Genomic DNA, 22,006 nt, shown 5'->3' with positions numbered 1-22,006 from the left:
TATTACCATACTAATATTGTCATTCCATGTTGCGATTTGCCTACTGCTACCTTGTCGCGTCTCAGGAGGCATCTTGTCGGGCCTAGGAAAGGAATTCTCTAACCTAAAGAACCCACATGTGCACTCCACATGTACTCCGTTACCCTTGTAGCCGCTTCCTGCGTGTAGTGCACGCCTGACCTACTCAGGGGGACCCTGCATTTCTCCACCCGATAGCGGAGGTGGAGAAATTTGCACCCCAGATCTCCGCAGAATCGTCTGAGACTCTGGTTTAAGCCTTCCACTCGGCTCCAAACCAAACGACCGTGATCGGTTCTGGGAACGACACTACAAATAGTCAGCTCAGATTCCATTTCGCGAGGGAGGCTTTCCGCCCTTACCAACTTCGCCTACCGCCCGTGTGAACTAAGGATGACCTCTGAACCCAGATGGTTCCGACATAAGCAACAATTTGCAGTCGGGTGCACCCAACGGTTTCTATCGCCGCCGGCAGAACCTCCTCCACATCTCGGATGAGACCCCCCGGCAAGCAGACCATTTTACTATTTCCCTAAGAGGCTCCATCACCCGCCTAACGTTGGAGCTCCCAATCACTAATAAATCCCTCCCCTCGTGTGCCAACTCGGACCTTGCTAAAGGAGCGGCCACATGTCCACTCACAGGCAGAGCGGGCGGTGCCACACGGACAGTCTTCACATTAACCCTCCACCTCGTGCGATGCCAACACTGTTGAAGCCGTCACTCCCCTTGGAGAGAGGGAGGCCCAACAGCGCTCGGTACCCGCGAAGATGTCTCGACAACAGGGACAGTGGGTGAATGAAGCATGTAACACTTGGGGTGTACCATGCCACGGACCAGACTCCCTACTGCCGCTACACTCCGAGGCAGCAGCCTGCAGACGGCTGACCGTGGCCATCAACACGTTCAGCTGTTCGCGAACAGTGGCCAGCTTCTCCTGCGTCCGTACACAGCAGTCACACATCCTATCCATCCTAAGAAATCAACAATTTACTGTAGAGGGTTAAGTTACCAATTTCAACTAGACTACTAATTCACAAAAGGCGGCTGATAGCTGATTAAACTGTGGTTGCTAGAAACTTCTTGTTGGAAACAATGAAAATAAGCACTAACTGACTCTGGACTGTATTCAAAACAAACACGAAATCTGTTGTTGTTGTTGTCTTCAGTCCTGAGACTGGTTTGATGCAGCTCTCCATGCTACTTTATCCTGCGCAAGCTTCTTCATCTCCTTACTTACTGCAACCTACATCCTTCTGAATCTGCTTAGTGTATTCATCTCTTGGTCTCTCTCTACGATTTTTACCCTCCAGGCTGTCCTCCAATGCTAAATTTGTGATCCCTTGATGCCTCAGAATATGTCCTACAAACCGGTCCCTTCTTCTTGTCAAGTTGTGCCACAAACTCCTCTTCTCCCCAATTCTATTCAATACCTCCTCATTTGAAGGTGTACTCGTGGTCTAATCAAAACGTCTTCGGTCCTGGGTTCGATCCCCGACACTGCCTGAATTTTGATAAATAATCAGCATTGGCGGCCGAAGACTTCCGGCATAAGAAGTCAGCCTCATTCTGCCAGCGGCCTTGTCAAAGAGGGCTGAGGAGCGGAGAGAGGTTCAGGGCACTCTCTTGTCCTAGGGGTGGGAAATAGCCCATAAAGGCGGAAGAATCAGGAATGATCAACGACGTGAGGATGCAGAAGGCAATGGAAACCACTCCATTAAAGACACGTAACGTGTATCCGCAGGACATGTGGCCTGTAGTTGAAGAAGTGTCATGATGATCTATCCATTGACAAACGATTCCGGAATAGTCCCCCATTCGGATCTCCGGGAGGGGACTGCCAAGGAGGAGGTTACCATGAGAAAAAGATTGAATAATCAACGAAAGGATAATGTTCTACGAGTAGGGGCGTGGAATGTCAGAAGCTTGAACGTGGTAGGGAAACTAGAAAATCTGAAACGGGAAATGCAAAAGATCAATCTAGATATAGTAGGGGTCAGTGAAGTGAAGTGGAAGGAAGACAAGGATTTCTGGTCAGATGAGTATCGGGTAATATCAACAGCAGCAGAAAATGGTACAACAGGTGTAGGATTCGTTATGAATAGGAAGGTAGGGCAGAGGGTGATTACTGTGAACAGTTCAGTGACCAGGTTGTTCCAATCAGAATCGACAGCAGACCAACACCGACAACGATAGTTCAGGTATACATGCCGACGTCGCAAGCTGAAGATGAACAGATAGAGAAAGTGTATGAGGATATTGAAAGGGTAATGCAGTATGTAAAGGGGGACGAAAATCTAATAGTCATGGGCGACTGGAATGCAGTTGTAGGGGAAGGAGTAGAAGAAAAGGTTACAGAAGAATATGGGCTTGGAACAAGGAATGAAAGAGGAGAAAGACTAATTGAGTTCTGTAGCAAGTTTCAGCTAGTAATAGCGAATACCCTGTTCAAGAATCACAAGAGGTAGAGGTATATTTGGAAAAGGCCGGGAGATACGGGAAGATTTCAATTAGATTACATCATGGTCAGACAGAGATTCCGAAATCGGATACTGGATTGTAAGGCGTACCCTGGAGCAGATATAGACTCAGACCACAATATAGTAGTGATGAAGAGTAGGCTGAAGTTCAAGACATTAGTCAGGAAGAATCAATACGCTAAGAAGTGGGATACGGAAGTTCTAAGGAATGACGAGATACGTCTGAAGTTCTCTAACGCTATAGATACAGCAATAAGGAATAGCGCAGTAGGCAACACAGTTGAAGAGGAATGGACGTCTCTAAAAAGGGCCATCACAGAAGTTGGGAAGGAAAACATAGGTGCAAAGAAGGTAGCTGCGAAGAAACCATGGGCAACAGAAGAAATACTTCAGTTGATTGATGAAAGGAGGAAGTACAAACATGTTCCGGGAAAATCAGGAATACAGAAATACAAGTCGCTGAAGGATGAAATAAATAGGAAGTGCAACGAAGTTAAGACGAAATGGCTGCAGGAAAAATGTGAAGACATCGAAAAAGATATGGTTGTCGGAGGACAGACTCAGCATACAGGAAAGTCAAAACAACCTTTGGTGACATTAAAAGCAACGGTGGTAACATTAAGAGTGCAACGAGATTTCCACTGTTAAATGCAGAGGAGAGAGCAGATAGGTGGAAAGAATACATTGAAAGCCTCTATGAGGGTGAAGATTTGTCTGATGTGATAGAAGAAGAAACAGGAGTCGATTTAGAAGAGATAGGGGATCCAGTATTAGAATCGGAATTTAAAAGAGCTTTGGAGGACTTACGGTCAAATAAGGCAGAAGGGATAGATAACAGTCCCTCAGAATTTCTAAAATCATTAGGGGAAGTGGAAACAAAACGACTATTCACGTTGGTGTGTAGAATATATGAGTCTGACGACATTCCATCTGACTTTCGGAAAAGCATCATCCACACAATTCCGAAGACGGCAAGAGCTGACAAGTGCGAGAATTATCGCACAATCAGCTTAACAGAGCATGCATCGAAGCTGCTTACAAGAATAATATACAGAAGAATGGAAAAGAAAATTGAGAATGCGCTAGGTGACGATCAGTTTGGCTTAGGAAAAGTAAAGGCACGAGAGAGGCAATTCTGACGTTACGGCTAATAATGGAACCAAGGCTGAAGAAAAATCAAGACACATTCATCGGATTTGTCGACCTGGAAAAAGCGTTCGACAATATAAAATGGTGCAAGCTGTTCGAGATTCTGAAAAAAGTAGGGGTAAGCTATAGGGAGAGACGGGTCATGTACAATATGTACAACAACCAAGAGGGAATAACAAAAGTGGACGATCAAGAACCAAGTGCTCGTATTAAGAAGGGTGTAAGACAAGGCTGTAGCCTTTCGCCCCTACTCTTCAATCTGTACATCGAGGAAGCAATGATGGAAATAAAAGAAAGGTTCAGGAGTGGAATTAAAATACAAATTGAAAGGATATCAATGATACGATTCGCTGATGACATTGCTATCCTGAGTGAAAGTGAAGAAGAATTAAATGATCTGCTGAACGGAATGAACAGTCTAATGAGTACACAGTATGGTTTGAGAGTAAACCAGAGAAAGACGAAGGTAATTAGAAGTAGTAGAAATGAGAAGAGCGAGAAACTTAACATCAGGATTGATGGTCACGAAATCAATGAAATTAAGGAATTCTGCTACCTAGGCAGTAAAATAACCAATGACGGACGGAGCAAGGAGGACATCAAAAGCAGACTCGCTATGGCAAAAAAGGCATTTCTGGCCAAGAGAAGTCTACTAATATCAAATACCGGCCTTAATTTGAGGAAGAAATTTCTGAGGATGTACGTCTGGAGTACAGCATTCTATGGTAGTGAAACATGGACTGTGGGAAAACCGGAACAGAAGAGAATCGAAGTATTTGAGATTTGGTGCTATAGACGAATGTTGAAAATTAGGTGGACTGTTAAGGTAAGGAATGAGGAGGTTCTACGCAGAATCGGAGAGGAAAGGAATATGTGGAAAACACTGATAAGGAGAACGGACAGGATGATAGGACATCTTCTAAGACATGAGGGAATGACTTCCATGGTACTAGAGGGATCTGTAGAGGGCAAAAATTGTAGAGGAAGACAGAGATTGGAATACGTCAAGCAAATAATTGAGGACGTAGGTTGCAAGTGCTACTCTGAGATGAAGAGGTTAGCACAGGGGAGGAATTCGTGGTGGGCTGCATCAAACCAGTCAGTAGACTGATGATCCAAAAAAAAAAAAAAACTCCTCATTAGTTACGTCATCTACCTATGTAATCTTCAGCATTCTTCTGTAGCACCACATTTCGAAGGCATTTATTCTCTTCTTGTCCAAACTACTTATCGTCCATGTTTCACTTCCATACACGTCTACACTCCATACAAATACTTTCAGAAACGACTTCCTGACACTTAAATCTATACTCGATGTTAACAAATTTCTCTTCTTCAGAAACGCTTTCCTTGCCATTGCCAGTCTACATTATATATCCTCTCTACTTCGACCATCGTCAGTTATTTTGCTCCCCAAATAGCAACACTCCTGTACTACATTAAGGGTCTCATTTCCTAATCTAATACCTTCAGCATCACCCGACTAAATTCGACTACATTCCATTATCCTCGTTTTGCTTTTGTTGACGTTCATCTTATATCCTCCTTTCAAGACACTGTACATTCCGTTCAACTGCTCTTCCAAGTCCTGTGCTGTATCTGACAGAATTACAATGTCATTGGCGAACCTCAAAGTTTTTATTTCTTCTCCATGGACTTTAATACCTACTCCGAATTTTTCTTTCGTTTCTTTCGTTTCTGGTTCTTTCAGTTTATCCAGGCCCATCTCCCTAAATTCCCACCTTTTTGCAGTTTCTTCAGTTTTAATCTACAGTTCATAACCAATAGATTGTGGTCAGAGTCCACATCTGCCCTATAAATGTCTTACAATTTAAAACCTGGTTCCTAAATCTCTGTCTTACCATTATATAATCTATCTGATACCTTCTAGTATCTGCTGGATTCTTCCATGTATACAACATTCTTTTATGATTCTTGAACCAAGTGTTAGCTATTATTAAGTTATGCTCTGTGCAAAATTCTACCAGATGGCTTCCTCTTCCATTTCTCTCCCCCAATCCATATTTACCCACTATATTTCCTTCTCTCCCTTTTCTCACTCTCGAATTCCAGTCACCCATGACTATTAAATTTTCGTCTCCCTTCACTACCTGAATAATTTCTTTTATCTCATCATACATTTCAGCAATTTCTTCATCATCTGCAGAGCTAGTTGGCATATAAACTTGTACTACTGTAGTAGGCATGGGCTTTGTGTCTATCTTGGCCACAATAATGCGTTCACTATGCTGTTGGTAGTAGCTTACCCGCACTCCTATTTTTTTTCATTATTAAAGCGACTCCTGCATTACCCCTATGTGATTTAGTATTTATAACCCTGTATTCAGCTTACCAGAAGTCTTGTTCCTCCTGCCACCGAACTTCACTAATTCCCACTATATCTAACTTTAACCAATCCATTTCCCTTTTTAAATTTTCTAACCTACCTGCTCGATTAAGTGATCTGACATTACACTCTCCGATCCGTAGAATGCTAGTTTTCTTTCTCTTGATAATGATGTCCTCTTGAGTAGTCCCCGCCTAGAGGTCCGTTGGGTGGACTATTTTACCTCCGGAATATCTTACCCAAGATATCTTAAATTTACGTAGCTTGCTGTACGGTAGATGTTAAGCAGACGCAGTTACGACGACACCGTAAACAAATATGGCGCACCTATGGCTTCTGCACATGCACAGTATTCCACTTACTTCCACGTACTTCCTTGTAGAAAGCCGCTGTTCCCCTACCAGGTGAAGCTCATTCTCCCTATGTGATCATAATCCTCCCTTTAGGTGGCCACCATTCCCAGCATGTTAATGGGTGGCCACCTTACTGGTTGACTGCCAATAAATTAACCTACGTGTTTAAAATCCTTAGTAAACTACTATTTGATTCAAAGTAGGACAGCAAATGTCTCTTGATGCTGTGTTATAGGAACTATGAGGCAGTTAATTGTACTTACACTCTTACTCGCTTGACATCCAAACAACGACAGACAACCATAATGAGATTTTCACTCTGCAGCGGAGTGTGCGCTGATATGAAACTTCCTGGCAGATTAAAATTGTGTGCCCGACCGAGACTCGAACCCTTTGCCTTTCGCAGGCAAGTGCTCTGCCATCTGAGCTACCGAAGCACGACTCACGACCGGTCCTCACAGCTCTACTTTAAGTTTACTTTAAGTTTGGAAGGTAGGAGACGAGATACTGGCAGAAGTATAGCTGTGAGGACCGGCCGTGAGTCGTGCTTCGGTAGCTCAGATGGTAGAGCACTTGCCCACGAAAGGCAAAGGTCCCGATTTCGAGTCTCGGTCGGGCACACAGTTTTAACCTGCCAAGAAGTTTCAACAACAGACAAGATAACTCACTCGACACCTCTTAAATGCAGAAGGTGTTGCTGTGCCTACAACCGCAAATGAAAGGATGGACAACAGTATTTTCCAAAGGCACTAGTAGTATATTTTTCTGTCTTGATGTCACAGCATGTGTCTGTCTAGAATACTATAGGATCCCATGTGACAGATGTTGATGTCTGGTTCACTATGTTTTTTTAATGTAGTATTTCTCCGTTAAGAGCTAGCTTGGGTGGAGACAGTATGAAGGAAACACATTTCTTGGAAATAAAAAAGAGAAAGAGGTGACTGTAGGCCTGGAAGCTATTGAAAATTCCATAGGGAATACCCTGTTGTTGATTCACACAAGATAAGAAATTCCAGGGAATCCCTTACCCCCACCACTTGCTGACTTACTTGGCAAATACTACTGCTTTCTATATGCATCTCATCACAATCATCACCCTGATTTATGTACCACAGTAAATTTCCAAGCAACAATGTATTAAAGAGGGAACATGGTTTTCCTCACAAGTATTGACTTGTTAAGTCTCAACTTGCTTTTGATTGTCATAGCTTGCTAGAACAAGCTTCAACTTGCTTTGTCCATTTCCTGATTAGACTTGCTGACATCTGCACATATGCACTGATGCAGTCTCCAAGCAAGCTAAATTTCACATATTATGGGGAAATGTTTATCTACAACTGAATATAAAATGCTGCATTCATTCCCCATCATGCAGCTAAACACATGATGTATGAGACATCTAAATCTATTACGGAAATATGCCTGCATTCATCTCCTGAATCAGCACTGTCATACAGTTTAACACATGATGTGTAGAACATCCTCATCTTCATAAAAGTAGCTCATCCTAAATTCAACACATGTAAGATGAGACTAACATAATTCCGTGATTCTTCATTAGATGTTAAGCAGAATTGAAACAAACTGAGTGACACTGTAGTCTTTTACTTTGTTAATGATAAGCAAATGATTTGTTCCCATGGTGTTGGAGGCATGAAACGTCGGGAAGAAATTGACGATCCGTTGATTGATCTTGTTCTGTCATTTCCCAAGATTCAAAGATTATGTGAATATTGTATGTTAGAAAAAAGACATGTTCATTACAGTGAAGGATGCAGCTACTACTGAACGCCCTTCAGATCTTCTTGAATCTGTGACACTGATAACCCAAGAGCACACCATCATTTGACCAGCAAGTGACAGCAGGGGCTACTGACAATGCTTCTCTGTGTAAAATTTGTTTCCAAGAAGAGATGGGAGTGTTGTTCTTCTCGTGAAGACACATTGCTGTTTGCATTAAATATGCACTTTCCCTCTTCTCATGTGTTTTGGAATCATGTTTTAGCGAGAGTAACAGCATATTTTTTGTAATAAATTCAGTGTCAATGAGCAGTTTTGATATATTTGCAAACATACGTTTTTGTACTTTGGTACCTATGAAAAATAAATCACTATTGCTAAAAGGAAATCATTGTTTTTATACAACAGGCTTCGGTATAACACACTTGTTTAACTCTTAAAAGTGCTCTTTAACCTGAAAGTCTTCATCATTAATGCTAATACACAAGCCGTGACAATTGTAGTAAATAATGCAGACAATTTAGACGCAGAAATATTTCACTTGCATACAAAGTGCTTGAAATATTGCAATAAATGGTAAATAATTTTGATTATTTTCGAGATATCGACTGTGACATTATCTTGGAGATAACACATCTCTTTGTTACCATCTTTGGTCATCTTGTGAGTGTACGTAGACAAAGAATGAGGTTCTGCAGATTAAGTGATATTCGTATCCTTTTCTAAAATCAAATACTTTCTTTATTCCTGAAATCTAACAGCCTTTTTCTTCTCTCATAATCATGTGTTTGTTTACCTTTTGGCTACCTGGTGTGTATAACGTATTTTTATTAGATGATTTTGTTATTTAATAGCTGATAATAAGAAATAAAGTCTGTAAACCAGCTAGAGAGCCTTGGTATTATAGTTCTGATTGCAGACTTAGTTGAAAGATGTTATTGCACATACACTTTGGTAGGCCTGAGCCATTTGTAATAATAGTAATAATTGTCAACAACTATATTTTTCTAGTGATGCATTATCTGCATCCATCCTAAACTATTGCATGACGACAATATACATGTGGAAATATTTAATATGGTGCGCCTCACACCCAACATTCAGGTAAGAATGAACTAACTAAAAAAGGATAATAGTAACATTAAAAAACATGCAGTTACCTGTTGATGAGAGATGCTCGAAGTAGACCATGGGCATACAGACCATTTCACAAGGAATTTGGCTAAGAATGATTAACTGGAACATAAGGCATACTAGTTTTCGATGGGACACCTTGTAGTGATGTTTGGTTTGTGGGGCACTCAACTGCATGGTCTTCAGCGCCCATACAAATTCCCAATCTGTACAGACTCCAATCGAGCCACTTTCACAAATGATGATGGAATGATAAGGACAACAAAAACACCCAGTCCCAGGCAGAGAAAATCCCCAACTTGGCCAGGAATCGAACCCGGAACCCTGTGATTCAGTGCAGCAATGCTAGCCACTAGTCCATGAGCTGCAGACAGGGACACCCTGTAGAAACAGATGGTAACGTCAAATACAGTTTGTCCCATTCTAAATTTCTGTCGGTATCTGAAAGTTGCTTTCCTAAAAAGTTATCCAGAAGATCTATTACAAAACAAGTAAGCTGTAGATAAGTAAGGGAATTACAAAGTAATGTAAGAGGAAGAAATAAATTTATATAAAGGCCATACTAAGTCCAGATCTGACATTATTTGCATACTACAAAAATATTGTAATATTTTAAGAAAGGTCATTAAAATCTCAAGAAGAATGTATGGAAATCAATAACGTAGATAATAAGATTAAAACTATATTGGGTATCGTCAAACAGGAGACTGGACAGCCAGTTAGTGTACAAGATATTGTGACAATTAAGCTAAATGACAGCGTGTGACTGATAATTCACAAGTTGTGAGTACTTTCAACAATCACTTACCAAATATTGGAGCAAAAATGAGATTAAATGTTTCAGTTGAAGAAGCAAGAGAATATATTAAAAATGTAATTCCACAAAACATGAAGCAATTAGAAATAGAATAAACATCCTTCACTGAAATCAATAGAGATATAAAAATTCTAAAAAACCAAAGCTCATGTGGCATTGATGGAATTACAGACTGAATTCTGAAAAATTATTTCAACACAATAAGTAATATCATTAGTGATGTTTGTGTTTCATCACTGGCGCACGCATTCTTTCCAGACAGGTTAAAATATGTAGTTGTTAAATCTCTTCATAAGAAAGGTGACAACAAATACTTGAGTAATTACTGCCCATTTTCCTTATTGACATCTTCTTCCAAGATATTCGAAGAAAGTAATGTATTCAGGAATAGTTTCACAGTGAAGTAGAAACAATTTACTTAGCATATGTCAGTTTGGCTTCACGGGCGTTTGCTTGGGAAATTTCTATTTATACATTCACTATTCCAATAGAACAAGTCTTAAATAATAAAACATCGTCAGTTGGTATTTTTTTTATCTTTCCTAGGCGTTTGATTATTTAGGTCATGTTATTCTCTAAGAAAGACGCAAAGATTATTGAGTTGAAAGCTTTATATACAGCAGGTTTGAATCACAGTTAACAAACTGAATGCAGAAAGTTGTACTAAATGAGGCAGACAATACTGGATGGATAGAAAATTTTAGTGACTGGGAAGAAATCACAAATGGAGTCCTACAGTATTCAATTTTGGGTCCACTCCTACCCCTTGTATATGTGAATAACTTTCAACTTAACATTCACCAAGCAGAGCTGGTACTTTCTGCAGATGATGCTGGTATTATAATGCTGTGGTATATCGAGAGGTTCTAACAATGGAAAATTGCACTGAAATGCAGGAGGATCTGCAGCGAATTGACGCGTGGTGCAGGAAATGGCAATTGAATCTCAATGTAAACAAGTGTAATGTGCTCCAAATACATAGAAAGAAAGATCCCTTATCATTTAGCTACAATATAGCAGGTCTGCAACTGGAAGCAGTTAATTCCATAAATTATCTGGGAATACGCATTAGGAGTGATTTAAAATGGAATGATCATATAAAGTTGATCGTCGGTAAAGCAGATACCAGGCTGAGATTCATTGAGAGAATCCTAAGGAAATGCAACCCGAAAACAAAGGAAGTAGGTTACAGTACATTTGTTCGCCCACTGGTTGAATACTGCTCATCAGTGTTGGATACGTACCAAATACGGTTGATACAAGAGGTAGAGAAGATCCAACGGAGAGCAGCGCGCTTCGTTACAGGATCATTTAGTAATCGCGAAAGCGTTACGGAGATGATAGATAAACTCCAGTGGAAGACTCTGCAGGAGAGACGCTCAGTAGCTCGGTACGGGCTTTTGTTAAAGTTTCGAGAACATACCTTCACCGAGGAGTCAAGCAGTATGTTGCTCCCTCCTATGTATATCTCGCGAAGAGACCATGAGGATAAAATCAGAAAGATTAGAGCCCACACAGAGGCATACCGACAATCCTTCTTTCCACGAACAATACCAGACTGGAATAAAAAGGAGAACCGATAGAGGTACTCAGGCTACCCTCCGCCACACACCGTCAGGTGGCTTGCGGAGTATGGATGTAGATTTAGATGTAGAATCCCTTTAGAGGAAACAACAGAAGAAATTGCAAATGAATTTTCTCAAAGATGTACTGAGTGGTTCTCAGAAAGTTGACTCTCTCTAAATTTTGAAAAACACTCTATTCACTTCTGTTCTACACAACAAATAGAGTCATACCAGCAACTGACATAGCATATGAGCAGGAGTCAGTAAATAGGATAGAACGCTTCAAATTTTTGACTGTATGTCGAAAACTTGATCTAGAGGAAACATATTACAGAACTTTTCAAACAATGAAGTTCAGCTACTTTTGTTCTTCACGTGATTGCTAACCTTGGAAACAAACAAATTAATCTCCTAATATATTTTACCTATTTCCACTAAACAGTGCAGTAACTCACCACTTAGAAAGAAAGTGCTGATTGTACCAAAGTGACGAGTAAGGATAATATGAGGTGCTCGTCCATGGACATCTTGTAGGTCGCTGTTCAAAGAGCCAGACATTTTAACTACACCACCACAAATACATATTTGCTTTATTCACTAATGAAATTTGTCACAAACAGTCCATCGCAATTTTAAAATAATGCTGAGATCCATATCTAGAACACTAGAGCAAAAAAATGACCTTAATTTCCCACTATTAAAGCAGTCAGGGGCACAGGAAGGAGCTCAATATGCAGAAAAATCTTTGAGCAGTTGCCTAATAACATAAAGCGTCTGACAGGACACAGAGCAAATTTTGGACGTAAGCTAAAATCATTTGTCCTGGACAATGTAGTAGATTGAGTAGCACTAAAAAAATAGTGTGTTCATTAATGTTAACCCACTGAACATATACACAGCCTGTAAATTGACTTATTCTACATAATTTAGATAAAAGAATAGTTCAACTGATTTGTGGAACATGCAATGAACTAACTGATAACAATGTGATAACCTTGAAAGTTGATGATCGCATTCAAGGTCAAAGTGCATCAGGATGTGCAGGTAGTGGGACTACCACATTTATAACTGGGCCAAAATAGGCATATGGCTACTATTACTACTACTAACACTAGTACTACCACCACCACCACCACCACCACCACCACCACCACCACCACAACTACCACCACCACCATCACTACCACCACTACTACTACCACTACTACTACTACTACTACTACTACTACTACTACTACTCTTGCCTGTATATGCAACAAAAGCCATTATTACCTTCTACACAAGATGTGATGATTCTCGATCAGACGTTTTCCCTAGTAATGGATTGCATTTCAAATTCTCAGGTGTTCTGCAGGATTGAGTCGATGGTTCTGAACTAATTTTTGATTAAAATTGTTGTCGCAATATTCAGGTGATTACTGATGAATGCTGATTCATATTTCCAACTTGAATCAGCGATTGCTAACAGAGGGGTTGAGGCTGTCCTTGATTGTACTCTGTGAAACAAAGCAAATACTGTCTTACCTTGACGTGTGTCCCTCTGTTTCCATGGATGAACTGCGTTTCCTTAAGGTTTTGCAATCCATCTCAACTTGTCACTTCCATTTTCTACTTATGACCTATGTGATCATTTCACTTTAGATCGCTCTGGACGGGTAATTATAGGTATTTTGTTATTGTTATGGTTTCCAGTAACTTTTTGCCATTTTTTCAATGTTCAACTTGGTGTCCTTACACTAACTGATGTTACTTTGCAAGTATGTCTGCATTTCGATAGAGTCCTCTGGCATTGCAACTGTCTTATGGACAACAATATCGTCTGGAATTCCCGCCGTTGCCTACGTCACTCTGAGTCTCATGCATAAATAGGGCGAACTGAAGTTTGCAAGATCTTGTTTTCCTCACTCCATGATGTTGTCTATCTAAGGAAGTTTCGTTCTGCAAAAAATGTGAGTATAAAAGTTTCCCACAATTGTACAATAGAATGATTTCAGCGATAAGAAAAGAAATGATCATATGGCATTATTGGCTGGAAGATATGACTATAATATTGTACATTCGTCAGATGACCCTCTTTGAAAACGGTAATTACCTGCATTTTGCTCCTGTCACTCGATACTCTTCAATGCTCCATTAATCTGCTAGAAAGGGAGCAAGTACTTTTGCTTGACGTGTGTAGAAATTTACGGCTATCTCATCTGTTCAAGATCCGTTCACTGAAAAGCCATTTTACTAGCCTTTCTATTCCATGAACAATTTACTCAATATCTACCATTTCAGGGCTAATGCCTAGACTGAAAGGAGGGGTTTTACTGTAGTAGTGAAAATATTTCTGAAAACTGAATTCAGGATAACAATCTGCTATATCATCTTCCGTTTCGGCACCAGTATGGTCAGTAGACGGTCAAATATTGTGATATCTGTCCGCCACAGACCAAAAATTCTAGGATTATTGATCAAGTGAGTTGCCAAAATTTTGCTTTTGAATGAACTGAATGCATTTCGCTTTACTCTCTTTGCGTTCAGTTTGACTCCGTCCACCTTTTTTCACCAAGAAGCCTTCGACTCTGCTTGAATCTGTGATGAAACTCTGTTTCCGTAGCACTGTTCTGGCACAACTGTTTTTTCTTTGGACCTCCGTTAAAGAGTACATCCAAGTATGTTATCAGTTTGGTGTAGCTACAGATACTCGTACACAAGAGTCTGGAATGAGTTTAATCACCACGTGGAAGGGTTTCGTGTGATACAGAGAGCAAATTTTAATTATTTATAGATTTACAATTTATACACTGGAATTGTGATGCTGGAGCTCTGTAAGGAGGATACTAATAATTTTTTTAACCATCTGTGAACCACCGTTGTGTGGTTGTGTGTGCTTATGGAGACGGGAAGCTGTCCATCTCCATAATATCAGCTCACAACTTCTAATTGGATGTTCCAGGTATCACTGGTAACTGGCCACTGTTTACAAAGTGTGGCCTTGGTTGTGTAAGAACATATGTATTTTGACAGATAATACGTGCTAGTGATGTGTTTCGTTTGCAGAATGGTGCTGTCGAGAACATGAATATCATAAAAGTGAATAATTTCCTGTCTTGGAAACTAATTTTTTAAGATTTCTATCATGCTCATTATGTCTGAACTTTAAGAAAAAACTGTGGCAGCATGGAACAGGCTTCAAAATCCGTGAGCCTTCGTTTCATAAGCAGTTCAATAAAGGTGGAGAGGTGCTACTTCGCTTAATAATTCGTGAATACGAATTCGTAATATTTTTATAAATGTTATTAACATTACTGAAAAAACACACAAGAGTAACATCATACAAACTGTAGGATATCACACCAGTGTCAAGTGTTTTTCCTTAATAATATATAAAATATTTTCTCAAGAACCAACGGAACCGTCAGTTAATGCAATACTATTAATAGTTAATTTATTTAACTTAGGATATGTGTTAAATTTCACTTCTGCTACTAACAGTGTGGCTAACCTTTTTGTTCTGGTGTTTCAGTTATCCATTCTGGTGATTGCCGCCTTCTACGCTGCAGAGATTCGAAAAAGAACCGAAACCACATCAGCGGAACCGGTTGATGCACAACAGACGCTTTTGAGGAACCTCAGACCCAGAGACGGATAACGTAAAGTCAACGTACCACACAGAAATTTATGTGATTCGGTAACGGTTGTTCATTTGGGTATTGTGAAACCATGAAAGACAATGTTTTAGTGTACGAGCATACAAAGCTCGTATTTATGAGAAGAAATTCTTTTCTGAGTACAGTTTGTTCAATAACATCAGTATTTACATATGCTCTGTAACAGCAGAGGTATACATTAGTTTTCCAGTAATTGTTCAGTGGTAATGCTTTGATTGTACCTATTTATGCGGTTTACTAGATTTTATACAGAGAGCGACAGAACTTTTCGCAAGTAATAGAGATAATTGTACATATGAAACTGAAAAATCTCTACAACAATTTATTAAGACATCTGACCAAGTTATGCATGCACAATAATATATAATTTATTTCCATTAGAAAGCAAAAGTAAGTTACACAAATATTTGCTGGAATAAAGTAAACTGTCAACTCTCATATTGTTTTAGCTATCCTTTTGAAGTGTCACTCACTCGCATTTTCAGCAGTCGGGCAAACTCAAGAAGCCAACCAAAAGAAGTGTGTGTCTAGTACCACTGGATGCACTGTATCGTGCCCTGTTTCGGAGGAAATCACTCGCAACGTTCACCTACAATGGATAAATCGTATTAATAGCATTTCTTCTCAGGAGAGGGAGTCATATAACTTTAGGAACACACACTCTGGACATAATGGAATTCGCGTAATTTCAGTATTAAAGTTTGTCATTCCAGGCACATGAATTCCATCCTTGTACTCTTGCAACTGGTTTCTCGTATATAGGAATAGACTTTTCTTTCAACTTTTCCTCATTATGGACTAATGGTAACACCAAGCGGAAGCAAGAAACGTATTTTCTGGTGGTAAAATTACACAGTGAATCAACTGAGGCAACCTACATGCATCGAAGAATATCAGCTTGGTGCATTGCATGCCGTGTCGCGTGATTTAACTTACAGTTACCTTGTCCTTCTGGGTTACAGGCATTTTCTGATTGATTAATGGCGCTAAAATAACTGAATATGTACTTTCTCAGCAAATATGCTTTAGGGAGAGTGTCTGAAGAAATCAGCTGCCTCTTAGTGGTGCTCCTATCTAATTTGAATCTTAATCTATACTAGGTGACAAACCAGCATTGCCTGGGTATTTATTTTGTCAGTTTTCTATTAGAAACGAAAACAAAACAAAACTGTGTTAATAGTGAAGTATCCAGAATATTTCATTTCCACCTATTCGTGAAAACTCCATTGAAATTATGAAATAGGTGTACAAAGAAATATACTAATGTACAGACGTGTAAGTACTGTATTCAAATTAAGAAATATTGTCCCAGACAGCTCATGTAGGCTGTGAGCAGTTGTTTTGCGTGTCTACAACACGATTCTGTAAATGTCTCTATGACAACGCCTCTTTATAGCTCTATAGACAACTATAGTTTTCGCCCGTAGCCGTTTGCGCTTCACAGCTGAAAGCTATCAGTATTCTCCCAGGAGTTAGGGATTTCCTTAAGTTGACTCCGCTGCAGGAGTGACTTTGTAGTAAAGAATAAATGTAATAAAAGCTTACGCATGATGCAGCATTTTTTGATGTATCTTTTGAACTATATATTGTGCAATAACATATTCGTGTAGGTACATTCAGCAGCACATTTCGATACTATCAGAGAAATATGTTGCAAATGGAGTTAATAGCAAAGTAATAATAAATTTAGAAGACATGCATAGCGGCAATTTTTCAGGCATCTCAGTACTTACGATGTCACATCTCCAGATCCAAACTAGCTGGGTAGGTGGTTCTTACCTTCACAGCGATCGTTGCCTGACAGGAAGGAATATTTGTACCAAATTCAGTTGAAATTGGTCCCGTGGTCTAAAAAGTGATGTGGAACACACACACACACACACACACACACACACACACACACACACACACACACACACACACACACACTAACAAACACAGATATGCACTTTTATAATATGTGTGGAGACTGCTTATACTACACTCGTCCACTTTCTTCTGAAGTACTGCTCTGTGGTGTGGAATTCGCATCAGGTAGGACTGACGAAGGTCATCGAAAAATTCCAAAGAAGGTTAGCTCGTTTCGTATTACCACCAAATAGGACAGAGAGGGCCACGTATATGATACGCAAATTGGGGTGACAATCGTTAAAACAAAGAAGGTTTTCCTTGCGCAGGATCTTCTCATGAAATTCCAATCACCAACTTTCTCCTCAAAGTCTGAAAATATTTTGTTGGCCCCACTTACAAACGGAGGAATGATCATCATAACAAAATAGGATAAATCAAAGCTCATACGAAAGAATTTAAGTGCTTTTTTTTTTCTTGCACGATGTCGGAGAGTGGAACGGTAGAGAAATAGCTTGAAGGTAATTCCGTGAACCCTCTTCCAGGAACTTAACTGTGAATTGCAGAGTAATCGTGTAGAAGTAGATGTAGATTCCACAAGCCGCCTTGGGCTATGTGACAGTGGGTTCTTCGTATATCACAATGAGCCCTCATACCTGTCGTAGCTTCGAATGGTGCACAAGGGAAATGATTGATCTACTTTTACTTTCACGTTCTTTTAGCAAAACATACGTAGCACGAAGCAAGATACTGATTGACCTTTCTAAGAACATAGGATTTGTACTAGTAACCCATGACGTGATGCACTGCACGCATCTCTTGTATCGTATTCCATTGGAGTTGGATGGGCATTTCAGCAATGTTTTCGCATTTGTTAAACACCTCATGGCAAAGAGCGCAGCTTAGAAACTTTTATCGAGTCTGATAGGTAAGTGTCCCAAAACAAGAAGCAGAAGCATCGGTCATATGAAGGTTATGTAAACTGTCTCCATCATGGGTAGACTACGATTGTTCCAACGAACGTCAGTCCAGGATCTGTCATTCCTACAATTCGTTTCATGTGGCCGTTTCATTTTCAATCGTACCATACGCATACCCTTAGTTTGTTAATGATGTGACTGTTTCCAGTGGCCACATAGTAGGGTACGGTTGCTATCAATAGGCCAACTCAATTTCTCTGTCCATGTTGAAAATAGGTGCAATCTGGTGGTCGTTAAGCGTATCACATGTTGCCAATATTCGGCATCTTAGTTGTGAGTTGTTCGACGAAGACACAAAGCTGAAGTGAAAGAAGGTAATATTTTCACTATGTTCTTGTAATTGGCATATTAATGATTGAAATGTCAGGGTGCTACACTGATGGTTAGAAAATTTCTGCAGCAATCATTGGGAAGTACGAGCAATCACACAATTTTGTCATATCTATATCTATCCTCCGCTAATAGTGAAATTGTGAAACCATCGTGTGTCTTTAATTGTCTGAACACACTAATCTCCGAAAACACAAAACAAATTTTCATGGGGTTTTTCACAGATAAGCTTAGCTTGAGCAAAATAGAAGCTTTATTTAATCAAAATCATAACACGGAAAAAAGGTATCGTAATTTAACACTTTATCTAAAATCGTGTGCCCAGTTTTTTAGTTTATATGTTTAATCTTCATGGTGAAGTACACCCAAGAACCAACAGAAAGCGCTGTTAATTTTCTAGTACACCGAAGAACCAATCGATGGCGTTTTTAGGGATTTTTAACTCAGTGTCAAGATGTATTTTGGGAAGCTTAGTCAGTGATATCATTAAGCACCACAATCGTATATTTATGAATACACACTAACAGATAATTTACTTGGCTAGGATAAACGAATTTACTGATATCACCTGGTATGTTAAAAATTTAACATTGCTTTTGCTTCTTTCAAGGGAGTTCATTTACATTCTTTGCTAAGCAAATCGAATTTATTAAGCTTCCTTTGTGATATGGGTGCCTATTCATTACATTTTTATTTCTTTTTTTACAGATAAAAATTCCTAGAAAACATTCAAGTCTTTTTGAATACATCAGAAAGGCCAAAAGACTGAGAACTATGCAGTCTCAAAAATCTAATGAAGATCGTGAGGTGAGACTTACTGCAGCTAGAGAACATCAGGCGTTAACTTACTCTTTGGAAGCTCCTCATCGATAGCATCACGCATTATCTCGTCTCTCGGAACCCTTCACTCACAGAGGCTTAAAGTTATTTTTCTCCAATGTAACACCATAGGCGCGGAAATTTTTTTGGGGAGTGACGTAGGTGAACTAGTTTTTTGTACCTTGTATCCTGCTAGTTCACATCAATTTACCATTTTGCTTTAAGAAATGTATGGAATTCCCAGTGAGCTTACGTTATGCCGCAAACAACGCACAAGACCAGACGCTGAGCTTTTTGGGCTTGGACCTTGGTGTCAGTTGTTTTTGTCTGCCCAACTCTCTGTCGCTCTTTTCCTGTCAGTGAAGCAAGAAGCTCATTCTCATCCCCAGTGATACTAATTCAAATATTGAATACAAACAATCTTTATAAGTCAAAAATAAATGTAATGTGCACAATCTCTCGGGCACAGATGTACTGGGTGATCAACAAGTCAGTATAAATTTGAAAACTTAATAAGCCACGGAATAATGTAGATAGAGAGATACAAATTGACACACATGCTTGGAATGACATGGGGTTTTATTAGAACCAAAAAAATACAAAAGTTCAAAAAATTTCCGACAGATGGCGCTTCATCTTATCAGAATAGCAATAATTAGCATAACAAAGTAAGACAAAACAAAGATGATGTTCTTTACAGGAAATGCTCAATATGTCCACCATCATTCCTCAACAGTAGCTGTACTCAAGGAATAATATCGTTAACAGCATTGTAAAGCATGTCCGGAGTTTTGGTGAGGCATTGGCGTCGGATGTTGTCTTTCAGCGTCCCTAGAGATGTCAGTTGATCACGATACACTTGCGACTTCAGGTAACCCCAAAGCCAATAATCGCACGGACTGAGGTCTGGGGACCTGAGAGGCCAAGCATGACGAAAGTGGCGGCTGAGCACACGATCATCACCAAACGACGCGCAAGAGAGCTGTCGGACATTTTGTTAACTTTTTTTTCGGTTCTAATAAAACCCTATGTCATTCCTGGCATGTGTGTCAATTGTTACCTCTCTATCTACATTTTTCCGTGGCTTATTAAGTTTTCAAATTTATACTGACTTTTTGATCACCCGGTAGATAAATACCTGAGCAATACCAGGTTTCTCACCCAGATGACAACATAAAGTTATGTGGATGCCTTGAATAAGCCACTTTGTTTCCATATATGAGATAGTGTGTCAATGATGGGAGCTATATTCACACATACTGTCATAGAACTGTTAGCGTTATGGACCAGACAAACACAATAGTTAACTTAATGAGTAATCATTACTTGAATAATAAGCAACGATCAATGAGAAAACTTATTAAATAATAACAGTCACTCTATTAATGCTTAACTGAACAGTTAATTTGGAAACATCGATTGAGTAACAGCAAATTAAATGACGATTAACTGAATAACGAGTAATTAAATCACAATGTGTAATGTTTAATTTAATGAATCATACATTTTGTTTTGTTTATCCTGGGGAGTACGCTGCTTCTGTCTGCTGCTTTTCTTTAACACTCTATTTGATGGGGCTGTTTCATTTAGTAATAATGAGTCATAAAGTGACAACAACCAATTTATTAATTATTTGTAATTAATACTAGTATTTAAAACCTATATATACTACTTGTAAGGTTTCTGTCCTGTATGCCTCCAGACGTGAAATATAGAGTATGAGCTGTGCGTTAGCTACAGCACAAAATGGAGATATGGCTATCAGTGTGGCTGCCTGAACTTATAGCGCACCAAGAACAGCGTTACAAAGACGTTTAGTTGGGAAAACCTATTTTGCTGCAGCGAAGAGTCAAATTATTGGAAGTACAGCTGATATGCTCATGACATTGGAGGAGGAACTAGTTGCACACGTCCAGAAGACAGAAGAATTACGTTTAACTTTACACAGAAAAAACTGCGTTTACCGCATTTTGAGATAGCGGGCAGGAACGAGGTTCCACGCAGATTCGCTAGACAAAAAATAACTGCCGGAAAAAATGGTGTTATTCAGTTATGAAGAGACTCTCTGAGCTTTGTGTTAGCCAGAACCGACTTCGTTTGATCGAGCAAAGGGCTTTAACAGGGAGAGCATATGCCACTTGTTCGATGTACCAGGAAAGTCTTTCTATGAAAACCTGCTCAGCACAACATGGGTACTTACGTTGATGAGACAGTTTATCAACGTTTCAGAAGAAACCAAGACAGTTTCTTGTCCACAAAGGTAGAAGGGCAGAGGGGTCAAAAAGCCAGTAGTGGAAGGGATACCACTAGTATTGCAGTTAACTGCACAATCCCAGCTGGTCAGTATGTCCCATCTCTAATGGTTTGGAAACGTTCAAATTCGGCAGAACGGTTAGAAGATAGAGCTTCGCCAGAAACAGTTTTTGTCTGCAACCCAGAAAGCGGATATGTCAATAAGGATATACACCGAGGTGACAAAAGTCATGCGATAGCGATATGCACATGTCCAGGTGCTGTTATTATGGCGTACTCAAGGTATAAAATGGCAGGTTATTGGCGGAACTCTCATTTGTACTCAGGTGATTCATGTGAAAACGTTTCCGACGTGATTAGGGCCGGACGACGGGAATTAACAGACTTTGAACGCGGAATGGTAGTTGGAGCTAGACACATGGCACATTTCATTTCGGAAATCGTTAGGGAATTCAATACTCCGAGATTTACCATGGACAAAACAGTGGCCGACTGAATTCACTTAACGACCGAGAGC

At 39.7% G+C, this 22,006-nt stretch overlaps 1 protein-coding gene across 1 annotated transcript in view; it reads left to right on the top strand.

Annotated features, from left to right (window-relative positions):
- The window catches only part of LOC126274804 (uncharacterized), a 136,652-nt gene extending 120,955 nt beyond the window's left edge, over nt 1-15,697 (top strand). Inside the window, exon 5 of the mRNA XM_049977143.1 lies at nt 15,115-15,697. Within this exon, the coding sequence (XP_049833100.1) occupies nt 15,115-15,240 (126 nt within the window). The 3' untranslated portion in view covers nt 15,241-15,697. The remainder of the gene's footprint in view (nt 1-15,114) is intronic.
- The last annotated feature ends 6,309 nt before the right edge of the window (nt 15,698-22,006 follow it).

Source organism: Schistocerca gregaria, chromosome 1, assembly GCF_023897955.1.
Source record: "Schistocerca gregaria isolate iqSchGreg1 chromosome 1, iqSchGreg1.2, whole genome shotgun sequence".
NCBI lineage: Eukaryota > Metazoa > Arthropoda > Insecta > Orthoptera > Acrididae > Schistocerca > Schistocerca gregaria.
Note: the sequence above shows the minus strand (reverse complement) of the source record. Positions and strands in the feature narration are given on the sequence as shown.